Source organism: Apteryx mantelli, chromosome 4 (assembly GCF_036417845.1).
Source record: "Apteryx mantelli isolate bAptMan1 chromosome 4, bAptMan1.hap1, whole genome shotgun sequence".
In the NCBI taxonomy this organism is placed as follows: domain Eukaryota; kingdom Metazoa; phylum Chordata; class Aves; order Apterygiformes; family Apterygidae; genus Apteryx; species Apteryx mantelli.
Window position 1 is genome coordinate 65655332 of NC_089981.1, and position 17417 is coordinate 65672748.

Consider the following 17417-nt stretch of genomic DNA (forward strand, 5'->3'; position numbering starts at 1 on the left):
ACTATTAAATAAGGGATCCCAAGAGATCCTGATCAGCTCTCTGCCCTGACCGCTATTGTCTACATCTGCACACACGTTTACCCCATTGTGTGTCAGTTTGCACTGCTTCAGGAAGGATGAGAGGCAAAACAGGCTCTGTTCCAAGAATATGCCGGTAGTTGAATTTGTTGCTTCCAGTGCTTGTTCTGTTCAAAGCTGGGAGAAAGGGCTGGGGACAGCACATAGGCTGAGGCTTTTCTCTGCTGAAGCCAAATTGTATAAGGGGCTTAAATAGATAGAAAGTCAGACATTTAAAAGGATGTCAGTCCAGCTCTGCTTTGTGGGAGCAGTAATGGGAAGTAGTTCCTAATTGCTTGATTAGTTAGTGCCTCCAAGGAGACCATCCTTTTCATCCACAGTTAATTGCAGCTTTTACCTGTTTTTCAAGAACTATTTTGCCATTTGCAAGAAGCCTCCATGCAGCTTGCAGCCATACAGTGATGGAGCTCACTGATCGAGCAGGGCAGGATATGTCAATGATTTGACTGTGATTTGTAAGTGAAATACGTGTGGTAGAGGCACCTCACGTGCTGTGGTTTGCGTTGTGAAACAAGATGCATTTGTACAGATGGTGATGTTCAGGGATCCTAGCCTTTGGGTGAAGGGCTTTGCTTTCATTGGATTCCTACCCATGCAGCTGGCATAGCACCAGTGCGGTGCAGTAAGAAATGGATACTCTTTGTCTGAGAAATCATTGTCCCTGCGGCAAAGCTGTGGCTAGGAAGGATGCTGCCCTTTGTCCCTTTGTTTTTAATTTCTCCTAACATTCCCAAAGTGTTTTGTGGGTTGGGTACCCACATTTTATTCATCCACTGTTGAAAGGTTTCTTTATCTGCCTGAGAGCATGGTCACTGCAATGATACACAGCAATGCCACGGGGCCATTTGACAAGGTGGGAAAATAATCTTATGCCCGTGTGAACCTGCCAGGGGAAAGAGTTAGAACGGGGCTGCGGCAAGGCACTAGCACCCTGGCTTTCACCATGAGGGCCTTAATAACAACAGCGAGAAACTTCCCTGCCCTCAAGCTGCTGCAGTCTGAGACAGGGCAAAGGGAAAGGGGAGACACCTCTATTTACTCCTCTTTCTGTAAATACTCTCGGTACAGCATGGCAGCCTTTGCTTGCCAGAGATGGGGAAGGATGGATTGATTCCCTTCCTTCTGGAACTGTTTATCAGAATTTTAAGCTCTGGCAAGGCATATGCTTACTTCTGATCTGCAAAACTGTTGAAGCAGTGCTCAGCCATGTTGGAGAGCAACTAAACCTTCAGCAGAGTGTTATGCTGCATGCCCTGTGGCATCCAAGTTGTTCCCAAGGGAACGTGATCCATTTTCTGAAGCCAGCTCCGTATGTTGCCCTAGAGAAAAGTCTTTTACCCTGCTAGATCACAAGGTCTTTAGGTCACGATGCTGCAGATCACATTATGGCCCCAGGAAGCCTGTTCCCAGGCTGACAGTGTTGTCTAACCCATCCAGGATGCCAGGAGATGTGCTGCACTTCCTCCAGCATTACACATCCTTGTGGTAGAGTGTTTTGCACAAAATCGTTGATGCCTGGCATGGTCACTTGCACAGTTTCATGGAGCTGTGACGGACTGATGCTCAACAGCTCTGACGAAAATGCTGTATATTCTGCTGCAAAACCTCCAAGCCCAGGTCTCCTATTGCTTTTGACCTTGTTCTGTCCCTGGGTACCGTGCTCCAGCAACACTGTGTGGGTGATTTTTGAAGTCAGTCCCCATGTACACTGCTAATAGACACAGGGAACTAGATTTAGGTTAGCAAGGGTCTGTTCAGCCTGCTGTGGGTTTGGTGCCCATCACAGGAAACCTCCTCCTGCTGCGTGGCAGCCTGCATCCATTACCCACCAGACTGGAGGCTAGGCTGTGAGGACCATTACCCTGACAGCATGAGGGGCTGCTGTGAGCATACGGCTGGGAAGTGGGAGGGGAGGATTTGGCTCTTCTCCCACCCCTCTGCTAGCCTCTCTCAGTAGGTCCATCAAGGCTTCCAAGCAGCTGTCAATAAAAAACGCATTTGTATTAAAACTGTAATGAGGAATAAAAAAACTTCACATTTTTTTCAATAACTCGGGATATAAAAAAGAGATTTTTATCAATTATGAAAAGGATTTTGGCCATAAAAAGGTAATTTAAAGAGTCTGAGATGGATGGCGAAAAGCATTAATGTCACCCAGAACAAATGGGCCTGCATTACTCTACTGAGAGGCAAGAGCGGCTGCCTGTACAGATCCTGCTGCTGCTGCAGCCTCCGCCTTGCTCTCCTACCCCATCTCTGGGGAAAAGGTCCCAGGTGCTGGCAGCTCTCAGTGCAGCTGCCCCCATGCTGGGCCCTTGTGCTGGCGGTGGCTGTCCAGGACCTCTGCTCTGCTGCCAAGTATAGGTGGGGAAAGCAAATGGGGAACTGTGCGGCTCAGGCTGCACACCTTGTTTTGTCCCTTGTGCCTTGCTTGCTCTGTTTGCAAGCACCAGAGTGACTGACCTAATGTCAGGTCAAGGACAACCTGGCGTCCTTTTTGCCAGGGGAGCTTTGGGACAGGGTTACTCCCTCCTCCAGTGTGTGAGAAAGTTGTTTTCTCTCAGCTCACAGCTCCTGGGAGAGGATCCAGCTGAGTCCCACTCATGGCAGCCTGGGCACTCTAAGCCCCATTGCACAAGTGAAGGAAGGTTTTGCTGGCTAGATTAGAGGATAATCTCTTTTGACTTTCTTTGTATTAATTATTTAACACACAGGAGGTTAGACAGTGGATTTTCTGAGGGTTTTTTCTTTTTTTGTCTTCTACAAGAAAGTGAAACATTTGGGATCAGAAAATGCCATGGGGAATGGCCTGGTAAGGTATAATTCTGATCTGCAGGCTCAGTGGCTTTTTTTCTTTAACTTACAGATTCTTTATGTGCGTGGGTGTTAGTGTATGACATACCTGCACGGAATTTGTTGGCTCACAAGATCTTGCTTGAAGATGGTAGGCTACCCAGAATGATCTCTTCAGTAGGATTTTCTCAAAGTTTTGATGACACCTGGGGTGCTGTGTTGCTCTGGCATGTTGTCTGGCAATGCACACCACAGCTGTGATGGGCTGTGTTCAGTGTCCACATCCTGTGGAGGTGCTGGATGTGCTGTGCACAGTGCTCCAGCCTGGCCATAGACAGAAACTGCATCTCAGCACGTGGATAACCCTTCCAGTTCCAAATAGTCACTGGAAATTGCTATGTCTAACTGCGATCAGTAGTGCTTATGTGGCATTCTTGCACACAGAGTCTTTTTGTTTTCAAACTCAGTGTGTGTCTCATTGGCTCAGGAATCTCCATATGTGTTTATCATACAGCAGGATCAAGGCAGGGGCAGTAACACTGAGCGGCTGTGCGGAGGGAATGGCTTCTGTTTCAAAACAGAAACACCCAGAAATGCTGAAAAACTCAGAAATGTTCTTACTCGATGCTCCAATCTGGATACAAGCTGGATTTAGGCTGCCTGATTTTTCTGATAGGGAGCAGGGAATCCTGTCATCTGCCCGCATACTGATATCTCAGTTTCATACTTGATTCTGCCTTGTTAGCATCTCCTGTTTTCTTTCAGGATCTTAGATCCGCCCAGTTACTTGACTCTTGTCCCATCAGGAACATGAAAACATGATGCAGTGAGTCTGGAGACTTTTGGCAGAAGGATACGTGTAGATGAAGTAAATGACGTAAGATGAAATAGAGAGTTGTGGAGCCTGACCTTGGCATATATGCATCTTCCTAGCACACCAGAAGCAGAATAGACAGCAGCATTTTTATTAATTTTTAAGAGGCACAGGTTGTCTAGTAAGCCCTATTTTATGGCATTGCTGGGATCAGTCTGAGAGAAAGCTCCTGATTCCTTGAAAGGATGCTGAGCAGTAGAAAGAAACTTGTCTGCAGTTTTTCCTCCTGTGAAAAAGCTGCTATGGGTGAGAACACTGAAAGTCTTGCTCATGGGAAACCTCACATTCGACATGCCTTTCTGCTTTGAGAATTGCAACAAGAACTGGGATCTTGGGGTCTCAAAAGTCTTTCCACCATTAATAAGCTAAGCATTTCAGTCCCTAGCAGGTAGGTTGGTCTGAGAGAGAGGAAGAGTACTCTAATGCTCTCCGTGGTAATCAAGTTATGTTTGTGAACCAATGAGGTACATTTTGCACATATTTTCTGTAAGCTTTGTAGTGCTTTGGTTTTACAGGATGCATGGTTCAAAGCCAAACCTATGAAGCTGTCTGTGACAACTGAAGCAATCAACTCACATGACCTACTGTTTGTGCCAGGAGGGCTCAACTGCAACAGACCCACGTGTTTTTCCTTTACAAAGCTCACATAAGCAATCCATCTCAAATTGGCAAATCCTTGGAAGAGGCTGTTCAGCACCAACCCTTTCAAATTTCAAATGATTAGTAGAAAATATACATTAGTTGGTTCATTTCAGATAATGAATGAAATTCAGGTGGTATCAGTTGTGAGTAGAGAACAAAGCTAATTTTGTCAAATACCTTATTGGATGTAAATGATTAGTTTGGGTCTATTAACTGTTATTCCCATTTATCAAGCCAGCCTAGAAGGAGGCTAGAGCAATTAAAATTCCCGGGGCTTGTTAAGATGGGTTGTACTAAAGAAGTCTCTCGAAGTAACTTTTGCTGTCCTGTCCTTTTTGGGACTAGTGTCTTTGCCTCTGCTGACAAGGAAACCTCTAAGCCTCTGATGGGCTCCTGTATACCATCCCACCTATCCCAGCCTGTCTTTTGGACCATAACTTAACTTCTTCATTTATTTTTTTTCTTTGTTTGGAAAGAGGTGTGAGGCCAGTTCTGAATGCCACATCCTGTCAAAGGCCTTCGCCAGTCATCAGGACCAGCTCACGAGTTACTAGTTGACTGCTCCAAACTAAATATTTAAGACACTAGGTAGTTTTCCGTGTGTGAGCAGAGAGGGAGGGAATGGTATGGATAGTGCAGTCTCTGGGGTTTTTATCTCTCCGTTGACCACACAACCATAGCACACTGATGAGAGCGTGCTGGGTTGAGCATATCCAGTGACTTAGTGTCCTCTACCTGATGATGGAAGAAGTGCAGCCTGAGCAGTGGCAGGCTCTGAGCTACTCTCTCTCCTGGCATTGATGGCTTGGAGGCACATTTGGGGTGGATCCTTGGTGCTTCCTCGGTGAGGTGGCTCCCAGGGGTATGATATGGTGGTTTTTGAGATGGGCGCCCCTTCTAGCATTAGATAGAATCCTCCAAACTGGTTCATCTTAACCACAAGAGTCCAATGATTTTGAGCTATAGAAAACTGAGCTAGATAATCACTCAGTGTTTAGACCTCCCTATCCTGTTCCTATCCCTGGGGCCAGCTTTGCTGCTTCATCTGTTTTTGAGCTGCATCAGCCTTGGGGAGGGATGTAGAGCAACTGGATTTTGGCCCTAGAATATTGGGTTGCTGGATCTCTGAGAAATGCATATGAATTAATCAAAATTAGCCCCCTACCTTCTCCTTAGCCCATCTTTTCCTTTCTAATAACCTTTTCCAGCACAGCCTGAGCATGTGGGGGGAGAGCCTGTGCTAAAGGTGGAAAAGAAACAAGCTGTTTCCCAGTGCACCTTGGACTGTCGGACCTTGCCTTTGCAACGCCTCTCACACTGCAGTGGCAGCAGCAATGCTGGGCCTGTAAGTGCAGATGATTTATGTTAACTGTTGAAAAGATAATGTTTAATCTGTAAAGTGCTAATCTATTTTTTATGTTGATTATGAATAGGCCAGCTGTGCCTACTTTTCTATTCATAGAGTTTAGTGAACAAGCCCATTTTACAGGCTGGGTTTGGAGGGTGATTTACATGAGAGCAGACACTGCTTTAAGGAGAGTAAATCAGCTGAGTTATGCCACTGAACCAGAGACATGGCAGCCCAACAGAAAGATTTGGTGGAGACAGGAAGATTTGGGGGTAAGGAAGGAAGCATGGAAGGGAGAGGAGAAAGGAACAGGGAATGAACAAACTGTAGAAGAAGCAGATGAATCAGAGCAGAGGCATGAAAAGTGGGGGAAATATGAGCAGGAGAGGAGAGGAGAGATTGATATTCAGAGGGGAGATTGACAAGGAGGGAGGACAAGGAGTATCTTTCTCACTGTTTTGGGAGCTGGAGTAGAAGGGTCTCTCAGTGTAACGTACACTCTCATGAATACAATGCTGTCCTGCTGGACACCTGGAATGCTGTGCCACACACCTCAGCACTCTGCTCCTCGTATGCACCCTACCTGTGCACTCAACGCTCAAACACCTGCCCTGGCACTCTCTTTCCTCTGCCTCTCCAGGATGGAGGATTTCACCCACCATTCTCCCTCCAAGAGCTGAGCACGCAAATATACTGCCCCGTGCAACCTCCTTACCCTTCTCTGCCAGCCCTGGCACAGCTTTTCTTGCCCATCAGATGTGTGTAGCCCCACCTTTCCTAATCCTTTATCCCCAAACATCCCCTCACCAGCTTGTATATCCACATAAACCTGCCCACAGGCCTTCCCCCCACCCTTCCCTTCTCTCTTACACTTCACAAAGCCTCCAGGTTTTAAAAGCTGAATCAGAGGCATTTAAGATGAGGTACAGGTGATGTCTGTTCCCAAAGGTCCCTATATATCCTCAGGCTCTGGCAGCTGGTTATTTCTCACAGGACTGCTGCTGTTGTTCAGGCTTACTTGCTGACAGGGCCCTTGGGGTATCTCTGCAGTCTGAGGCAGAGCCTCCCTCTGCCTGGCTGTGACTAACACTGAGCCTGTTGTCTTGGGTCCATTGACCCTTTCCTACTCTGGTTTCAGTCAGTGTGTGGCAAAAATGTGCTTATACCCGGAGTCAAATGGCCTTGGAAATTCACTTGCTCCTGGGTGCTTTCTTAAATCATATCTTCTTGCTTAATGTGCCAACTAGCCCCATTTCTGTGGAGTTTCTTCCCAAATGTGCTGTCCTTGCTCTTTGCAGCAAGCTGCTGGCATCTGTAGCACTGATATGTCAATAGCTACTCTGCAGGAATTTGATCAAGGGGTTGTGGGTGCCTTGGAGACCCTCACATGTCTTACTATGTGCGTAGTTCAGGAGAAATGGGGCCTTCCCAACGGAATGGGGGGGAGCAGTGGGATTATTGTCATCTGTCACTTGTGAGCACTAGCACTCGGCACTCTAGTCACAGGTGAGGAGTCTGCTGTGCCAGGTGCTGTACAGGCATGAGTGTAATCAGCTTCTGTCCTAGATGGTTTACAGCCTCTGTATAAAACAGGAGACAGCAGATCAACTCAGACAGACTGCTGAGTGCAGAGACCATCCTGGACTACTGGTTAGATTAAAAATAAGCCATGACACTTTGAAGGTGAGTGCAAATAGGCAAATTTGGTCAACAGAGAGAAGGAATTATTGGAAGAATATAAACAGACAGTGACACGGTCAAAGGGACAGGACAGGACAGCAGTCTTTTCCTCTTTTCAGAATAGGCGTGGGCCAGGTCAGGGTATGTTTGTCAAACCCAGTGACAAAAAGTACCTCTTCCTTAGGTACTACAGGGATATTCTTGCTACGTTAGCAACTTCAGATCTATTCCTAGGGAGCTGAGAGATGCAGGGAACACGCTGACCCTCAAAGTCTAGGATCTCAGTGGGAAGGGGCCACCATCACCCCTGCTGGACTACAGAACAGGAGAGTCCCATCAGGCAGGTGGGATACAGAAAGAAGAGTTTATTGGCAGAATCACAGAATCACAGAATCGCTGAGGTTGGAAGGGACCTCTGGAGATCATCTAGTCCAACCCCCCTGCTCAAGCAGGGTCACCTAGAGCACATTGCACAGGATTGCATCCAGGCGCGTTTTGAATATCTCCAGAGAAGGAGACTCCACAAGCTCTCTGGGCAACCTGTTCCAGTGCTCTGTCACCCTCACAGTGAAAAAGTTTTTCCTCATGTTCAGATGGAAGTGTCTGTGTTTCAGTTTGTGCCCATTTCCTCGCGTCCTGTCACTCGGCACCACTGAAAAGAGTCTGGTCCCATCCTCTCGACACCCTCCCTTCAGATACTTGTACACGTTGATAAGATCTCCTCTCAGCCTTCTCTTCTCCAAGCTAAACAGGCCAAGCTCTCTCAGCCTTTCCTCATAAGAGAGATGCTCCAGTCCCCTAATCATCTTTGTGGCCCTTTGCTGGACTTGCTCCAGTAGTGCCACATCCCTCTTGTACTGGGGAGCCCAGAACTGGACGCAGTACTCCAGATGTGGCCTCACCAGGGCTGAGTAGAGGGGGAGAATCACCTCCCTCGACCTGCTGGCAACACTCTTCCTGATGCACCCCTGGACACCATTGGCCTTCTTGGCCACAAGGGCACATTGCTGCCTCATGGCTAACTTGGTGTCCACCAGCACTCCCAGGTCCTTCTCCACAGAGCTGCTTTCCAGCAGGTCAACCCCCAACCTGTACTGGTGCATGGGGTTATTCCTCCCTAGGTGCAGGACCCTGCACTTCCCTTTGCTGAACTTCAGGAGGTTCCTCTCTGCCCACCTCTCCAGCCTGTCCAGGTCTCTCTGAATGGCAGCACAGCCCTCTGGCGTATCAGCCACTCCTCCCAGTTTTGTATCGTCAGCAAACTTGCTGAGGGTGCACTCTGTCCCTTCATCCAGGTCATTGATGAAGAAGTTGAACAGACTGGACCCAATACTGACCCCTGGGGGACACCGCTAGCTACAGGCCTCCAACTAGACTCTGTGCCACTGATCACAACTCTCTGAGCTCTGCCATTCAGCCAGTTCTCAATCCACCTCACTGTCCACTCATCTAGCCCACACTTCCTGAGCTTGTCTATGAGGATGTTATGGGAGACAGTGTCAAAAGCCTTGCTGAAGTCAAGGTAGACAACATCCACTGCTCTCCCCTCATCTACCCAGCCAGTCATTCCATCATAGAAGGCTATCAGATTGGTTAGGCATGATTTCCCCTTGGTGAAGCCATGCTGACTACTCCTGATCACCTTCTTTTCCTCCACATGCTTGGAGATGGCTTCCAGGATGAGCTGCTCCATCACCTTTCCAGGGATGGAGGTGAGGCTGACTGGCCTGTAGTTCCCTGGGTCCTCCTTCTTGCCCTTTTTGAAGACTGGGGTGACACTGGCTTTCTTCCAGTCCTCGGGCACCTCTCCTGTTCTCCATGACCTTTCAAAGATGATGGAGAGTGGCTTAGCAATAATGTCCGCCAGCTCCCTCAGCACTCGTGGGTGCATCCCATCAGGGCCCATGGATTTGTGGGTGTCAAGTTTGCTTAAATGATCTCTAACCCACTCCTCCTCCACCAAGGGAAAGTCTTCCTTTCTCCAGACTTTCTCTCTTGCCTCCAGGCTCTGGGGTTCCTGAGGGCTGGCCTGAGCAGTAAAGACTGAAGCAAAGAAGGCATTCAGTAACTCTGCCTTCTCTGTATCCTTTGTCACCAGGGCACCCACCCCATTCAGCAAAGGGCCCACATTCTCCCTAGTCTTCCTCTTGCTGCTGATGTATTTGAAGAAGCCCTTCTTGTTGTCCTTGACATCTCTAGCCAGATTTAATTCCAAACGGGCCTTAGCCTTCCTCGTCGCATCCCTGCATACTCTGACAACATTCCTATATTCCTCCCAAGTGGCCTGTCCCCCTTTCCACTTTCTGTATACTTCCTTCTTCTGGTTGAGTTTTGCCAGGAGCTCCTTGCTCATCCATGCAGGTCTCCTGCCTCCTTTGCTTGACTTCCTACTCATAGGGATGCACCGCTCTTGAGCCTGGAGGAAGTGATGTTTGAAGAGTATTGTCTTCTGCCCTGCTCTCCCTGTTCCCCAGCCTAACAAAGATGGGGATCTTAATTTGTTAGTGGGAAGGGAGGGAAGAATGAGAGAAAGAGAGTCCTTTCAATTAAAACAAAAAAATGGCTGGTGGTGGGAAAGTTGTGTGCTCTCAAAGGACTGAGACAGATTGGAATCACAGAGATTGACAGGTGTGCCTCCATCCTCACAGACAATTAGGAGAGATGCAGGTGAGGTAATATTTCTCCAAAAAGATCGAGAGAAAAGAATGGATTTAATGAGCATCGTTCAGTTCAAGTGGGAGACAGCTCAAGATAAAAGACCAAATTAAGAGAAAGGGAAGCATTTGTATGTGCGAGAGGTGGGGGTGGAACATGGGCAGATTGGAGTGTCTGCCCCACAGCCTGGTGGGGAGTGCAGTACTGGAGGGAATAAGGGGCTCACAAGTCACTGGCCTTCGTTTTCAGCATGATGAAATGGAAGGAGGTGAACAGGAATATATACATATATATTTGCCTCAGCTTCACTCTTCTTTGGTCCGTGCATTTTGTGTACACTAAGATGCTTATATAACGCAAAACAGAGTGTGCAGTGACACCATTTAGTGTGCACTTGGAGAGAGCTTTATCTTCCACCTTCTCTCTACACAGGTGTAGCTGCTGGTGGATTGTGAGTTGACTTTCTGGATCAGGAAACACTGCTGTTGGAGGCAAGTCACAGACAGACTGCACTGTGGATCTTGTTTAGGACAGCAGGAAGGTGACTAGTTGTACAACAGGTTTATTCTGAGGTGGCAAGAAATGGAATGCTGAACAAGGCAGGTCATTGTGTTGATCAACTACATCTGGAAGCAAGACATGGACATTGTCCCAATGGCACATGTAGGGTTGGAGGGACCAGTACTTTGTTATCATGGAGGGAGATCCTGAAGATATCACTGATTTCAGTGGTGCTTCTCTACAGGGAAGTGAATTGGAGTTGTAGCTCATCATTAAAATTATGATGCCAGTTCCAGCAGCAAAATCTTTCCTTTGGTAATGGACTTTTGGGAAAGAACGACCTTGTTGGAAGGTAATTCTGAGTGTGGGTTGGCAGGTGTGGAGGAAAACTGTCTGCACTGTTAGAAGTGAGGGTGACTGAGCACTGGAACAGGTTGCCCAGAGAGGTTGGGGAGTCTCCTTGTCTGGAGATATTCAAAACCCGTCTGGACATGATCCTGTGCAACGTGCTCTAGGTGACCCTGCTTGAGCAGGGGGGTTGGACCAGATGATCTCCTGAGGTCCCTTCCAACCTCAACCATTCTGTGATTCTGTGAAGCGGGGCGGTTTGACCAGTGGTGATATTCATACTGATGGCTGGTTTAGAAGCTGATTCTGAGACATCCTGGCTCTGCTGTATCATCTCCCTGTTTTCCTGTATGTGCTTATGCTAGTGAAGATGTTGTGCGAGCCCTGCAGGTAACGCCTAGACTCTGCTTTCCCACTGTCCAGCTTGATATCTGCCTTATGTCAAAAGTCTAATGTGCTGTCTCTTTGCTTTAAGAGTGTCTTGTGAAACCAGCACTTGGATGAAGAACAGCTGAGTGAAGCTGAGCATGGAAGAGGCATGGTGATGCTAGCAGAAAATCTGTATAACTCTTGAGCTGCTGAGCTAGTCTGTTAATCTTAGCATCCTATATCTCTGGAAGCTAGTAGGACACCTGATAGCTTCACTGGTAAAAAACATTCATGTCCTTGTGACAGGATGTTAGATTCCAGTCTGGCCATGGCAAACCTTGCTTTTATTGGATTGGATATTGCAGTCTCTTTTTTTCTATAAAGCGAGTATTTACCAGCTTACCTGCTCAGCAGCATAGTTGCTGGAACCAGCTGGCCTGATTTGTCACAGTATGACCTGACTTCCCATTGAACACAGTTGGGCTTGAGATTTCTATCCTGATTATCCAACCTGTCATAAGACTTGTCTTCATTTACTGAACCCTCCAAGGGCAGCTGTTTCTTACCAACGCAGTGAGATTGATGGTTGACATGCGAGGTGCAAGGCCAGGAAAGGCAGGACTCCCTGGAAACTGGGCCTGAACTATGGGACGCTGCCTGATCCTTACCTGGGCTAGTGGCCAAACACATATTCTGCTGGCATTCGTGCTATAGTGCACTTTCTCACCATCACATTCTTGCTCTGGAATTCAATATCCCTGGAAGCAATAAAACCTCAAGAGGTTGTCATTTCAGCTAGGTTATAATGATGAGCAATATGTGAAAGGATTCTGGTTAGGCTTTCAGGGCTTTGGTGAGTTTGGTTTTGGGAGCCATGGGTAAATAACTCCCCTTCAGGCAGAGGAGGAGATCGGGTCTACCTCTCAGGTGAGGTCTCAGGAGTGGTTCATCAACTCTGTGCGCTCACTGCTGTTCCTACCTGTTGCTGCTGTCATCACTGGGATTGGTTTCAATCCAAGATGAATGATATTCTCAGATATTTTTGTCTTGTCTTAAAGATCTGACTTCACTCAGGAAAAAAATGAAGATACTTGAGTGTGCCTGAGCAGAAACTGTTAAGCAGGAATAAACAGGGACAGAATAAAAGGTGCTTTTTCTCAAAGTATCACTCTGTAAGAATTAAAGATGCTGCAGCAAGTAATGACTGATACCTATTGCTGTACAGCTCAGTGGATGGCTGAGATGAAAGAGAGGGTGGCTGCACGTAGGCTTTCACACCGCTTTTCTAGGCAGAAGAGACCACAGAAGGAGGATGGTAGGTGGGCAGAATAGGGAGTAAGCAAGATCCTGGGTGCTGTACAGTGGATGGATGGGCCTGCTTTAGTCCCCAGATGATGGGATAAAGTGCTCTTGCTTTTGCAAAGTCTTGTTCTATAAGATTCATGCCTTTGTGAATAGGAAGTGTCGCTGATAGGATCCCAAAGTGAGATTCTCAGTGGTACAGCTGGTAGTGGGCTGCAGAGTACCAAACTGGTGCAAGATTGAAAGAGCAGGGAAGGATGAACTTCATACTCAAGCTGGCTCAAAGCCCTTTCCCAGGGAAGCTGATGGCTTGGTTCAGGCTGATCAGTGCAGGGTATTGCTCATAACCTGGGCTGGCAGGGGGAATTCATTAGGAGGACCCTAAGCATTTGGGCCATTCCCCCCATGTTTTTTCCCCTGGAAGGTAACCTGTTTCTGCAGCTGGGACTGCTACCAGTCAAGCTGCACAAAGTGTGCACTGACCTGATGAACACCTCCACCTTGCTTTGTTTTTGTCAGAAAGCACCATTTCTGGTATTGCATTTGTCGCTATTGAAATGTGTGTGTGGGGGGGGGGGTGGTGTTTAATAGTGTAACATTGCAGGCTATATCTGCAGTAGCACCAAATGGGGTCAGGTCATAGACCTCAACTGTGGCATATGATCGTCATACAGTTAAATTATTAGCATGTGCTTTGTGCTGATTTTGGTGTAAGCCAACAAGCGTTCTCCTAAGCAATTACCTTATAGGGTAAGGAAATGATCTTGAAGTCTGATATGACTGGGAGGTACCTATGCAGTAAACATCCAAGACATGTCAGTGCTGGGTAAGGGGAGAGGTAGGGATATCATCAAGCTGGTGAATAATAACAGTGATAAAGAAGCTATCCTGTGTCAGCTGGACCCTTGCAGCTTTTTCACCTTGTACTGTCACCTCCTCAGACCAGGCACAGAAGGGCTGAGCTTAGGTGTGACTTCTTGCCTGGTACAAATTGTGTGCCTACCCTGAAGTTGGTGCTTCCTGGATGAGAGACTTTATAGCATTTAGAGGTTATGGAAAACATTGCTGCTGACGTAGTAGATAGTGCTCTTTCCTTGAGTCACTGCACAGCTGCAACAGGTTACAAAGGGCACTGTGCTAGCCAAGGTGCCCCATTTCATGTCAGTTTTAAAAGTGGAGGTCCTTATTTTACATAATGAACCCATGCAACCAGGCTGGACAACCCTGGTTTTGTGATATTGCTGTGCAGTGTTAGCAGTGATTAGCCAAGCTGGCCATGATCATCATGCCAGAACCAAACAAATGCTTACCATCACCACATAAGGTTATATGTGTGTAGCTGTATGTGTAGTAAACGGTGTATACATATCATACAGATAGGTTTTTAAAAGATATTAAAGTTACCAAATGGGTCCCGAGAAGTTAGAAGAGGACAGATTTATAGCTGACTGGACAGCCCTAATTCTGCCCACCTTTGTGTGACCACTGCAAAATGGTATGGCCCAACATCATGCAGGAAGTCAGGAAGAGCAAAGGTTAGAGCTCAGCTCTTCTGAGTTTTAGGCTGGCACCTTAAGGCACATCATATCTCCCCTTGAAATGTGTCACATTATTTTCCCATCCTGTGCACTGAATGAAGTAGGGTTTTGGTGGAATAAAATGTATGTAATTGTTTCACTGCGTCAGAATACATGCACATTCCTTTTTACCTGCATTTCATTCTGATGAAGTGTATACCTGTATATACAAACACATTTATGTGCATATGTAATATGAACACCATGGAATTAATTCAGAAGAAAGCCACTATTCTGTATATATCTACAATATTATTTAAAAAATTGAGTTAATAAATGCATGCTCTTGACAGATGTGTTTAGGACCCATCAATTAAGCTTGGCATTCGTTAGTGGGGGAGAAGTCCAATCAGATTTCACTGACTCAAAAAAGCCTTCTATAAATTGTGGGCTGTTTGTTCTGACGTTTGATAAATTATTCTTCATAATCCACTGTCTGCTGTGATAAATCTAATCTTTCAGTTTTTGCTGTCTTAATAGTTCTTGGAGCAACACTGTGACATTTTGTTTTTGTAAAGGGGATAGAAAGGCTGGGACAATGGAAAAAAATCCTTATTTGGTGTCTGGGAAGTAGATCTCTCTACTCCAAGGTAACATTTTCTCATGCCTAGAGCTCTGGTCTTGCAGACTTGTAGGGATCAGTGATTCCACGGTGCCATGGATAGTTATGTATTTGTTCTTGAAAAGGTGACCAGACTAGAATGAGGTTCACATCCTTTGGACTTAGTCCAGGAAAGGCATTCAGAGTTTTGAAAGCAAATAGGGTCCTAGTGTCAGTAAAGAGAATTCCGGAAGTTCTTGCAGCCACAAGCCTTAGAAATGTGGTATCAGACCTAGAGCTAAGTTCAGGGTATGCAGCAATTTTCACTTATTCCCTCACATGAAATAGAGAGGACACAGTACTAGGCAGTGCTAAGATGGCAGCTGCAGGCCCCAGAGCTTCTGTGGGAAACCTGCTCTGTTCCCAAAGTGAAATATGTTGGTCTGTTTTCCAGCAAGTCTGCAAGTCCCACCATCACAGCTCCACTGGACTGTCTCAGCTGGGAGGCCACAGACAGCACAAGCCAAGTGTAAATCTCAGAAGGCTCCTGCAGACTGAGCTTGCTTACCTTAGCAGATTGCTGTCCATGGAGCCATGATTCAGAGGGGAGTTTTTGGTGCTGTCTCTATCACTGATGGAAAAAACAGATGAATAGAGTCACCTTGTCAAGGGAGATCCAACTTGGAGAATCAGCACAAGGCGATGTGCAGAATTTACTTACCCTCATGTTCTTGCTGTCAGATTCCTCTATGGACCTTTCTCACACCTGTATGATCCCTCTTGTCTTGAATGGGTTTATACATGCTTTCCCATGTGCATCTTCCTGTGCTGCTGCATGGCATCAAAATGCTAGAAACCTTCTAGCAGTTTCTGGCCATCCCAACACAGCACTGTCATCATAGGAACCCTGTTGCATCATTGCCTGTGATAACTATCCTGGAGGCAAAAAGCTCAAGTTAATCCTACGTTGCCTAGTCTGAAGTAGCAAGGCATCTCACAGATTGCTATCTCTAAATGCAAAATATAAGACCTGGGAGCAATTATGCTGTGCTGTGATCAGAAGAGGGGATCTTCTGTGAAATGATGGAGGAGGCTTTGAATGTTTAAGTTTGCTTTGCTTTTCAGTGATAGAGGAATAGCGCTATCTCTGCTGGTTCCCCTTTTGTGAATGGTTTTGAGCAGCTGTGGTGGGTGAAGCTTTGGAGCACAAGCAAGCGTCCGGAGATGGCCTCTGTGTGCTGGGGGTCCTCAGGTCCTGCCACTTATTCTCCAGATCTGCCAGGCCCTGGCAGTGTCTGGCATGTTGGCCTCTTCATTCTGAACCCCAGTTCTGGCATATTTACTGTACTCTTGGTAACAGAAGCAACCTATTGTCTGAAAGTTGCATGACAAGCATTTCATGAAGATACACTGTTACCAGGGCTCAGGGCTTACCCTGGAGACTGGGCCACCTCCAGCTGTGGTTCCCCCATGCCCTCTGCACTCTCAGTAACTCACAGGTCAGTAACTTTCTAGCCTGTCAGACAGCAGCCAAGTCCCAGGCTAGCAGCGGGTGAAGTAATTCCTCCATTTTCCATCCTCCTGTCATTGAGGCTAGTCAGTCTGGTGGGAAGAACTGCTGAAGAACATAAGATGGCTGTACTGATAAGATCAAAAGCTGAAGCCACTCTGTCTCCAACTGTAGCCAGCATTGGCTGAGAAGCAGGGCTATAAAAGCATGGCAAACTTTCCCTGGTATGATCTTCCAGCTTCCATTGATGTGATCATTAGAGATTTTCTGGGCCAGAGATTGTATCTTGGTGTTTAATAACTTGTGATGGATTTTCTTCATTGATTTGTCTAATTGCTTTTTGAATCCACCCACACTTCTGGCATTCACAACATCCTGTGGCAATGAGTTCCACAGCTTAATTAGTGTGTGGAAAAAAATATTTCATTTTGCTTGTTTTAATCCTACTACCTGCTAATTTTGTGTGCTAATAGACAATTTGCTGCTCCTGAATTCTTCTATGGAGTGAATGCGCATTCCCAATCACATTCTCTGTGGCAGAAGTGATTTTATAGATCTCTGTGACATTCCCTCCTCATTGTCTCTCTTTCCAGGCTGAAGAGTCCTTTGAAGTCCTTGAAAACATTTGAAGGCAGTCTTGAAATGCTTTGGTGAAGGACTCTCTTCCCCTGGGAAATGTTGAGCATTTGAAAGTGTCCTCAGTGACCCATCTGTACTGGACTGGTTCAGCTTGGCAGAGATGGGGAAAGGTTCTCTATAAGTGGGTGTGGAAAAACAGAATTTTCAAGGCCTTCCTGGGTACTGTTGGAAACCTTCTAGATAGGACCCATAAATGCAAAGTATTCTTGTTTTGTCCCCGTAGTGGCCTCATTCTGGCTGCACCATGTAAAGGATCTGGAGAGCCATGCTGGAATTTGATCATTTGCTACAGCACATGGGTATAAACAGGCTGGGATTAAGAGGCAATATATTCCAAAGGAAATTAACTAGCAAGATGTGCACATTTAACATGTGTGGTTTGGACATGAAGACACCAGGCTCCAGCCTATTCAGGATATCTAGGTTAAATCCCAGCTCTGCTAAAGACTCCTCAGAACATGCTAGGCAGGTCACATAAGGCAACGTTTTCAGAAAGGACTTTGATTTAGGAGCTTAAATCCAATTGACATCCAATAATTTCCTACATGTTTAAGGACAGG

At 46.6% G+C, this 17417-nt stretch overlaps 1 protein-coding gene across 5 annotated transcripts in view; it reads left to right on the forward strand.

Annotated features, from left to right (window-relative positions):
• The window catches only part of ADCK1 (aarF domain containing kinase 1), an 88491-nt gene that overhangs the window by 38398 nt on the left and 32676 nt on the right, over nt 1–17417 (forward strand). For 3 of the 5 annotated variants that reach the window (XM_067296879.1, XM_067296881.1, XM_067296880.1), the window contains one exon: nt 5601–5732. The exons of the other annotated variants lie outside the window; for them this stretch is intronic. In XM_067296879.1, the coding sequence (XP_067152980.1) occupies nt 5601–5732 (132 nt within the window). The remainder of the gene's footprint in view (nt 1–5600; nt 5733–17417) is intronic. 5 annotated transcript variants of the gene reach the window in all.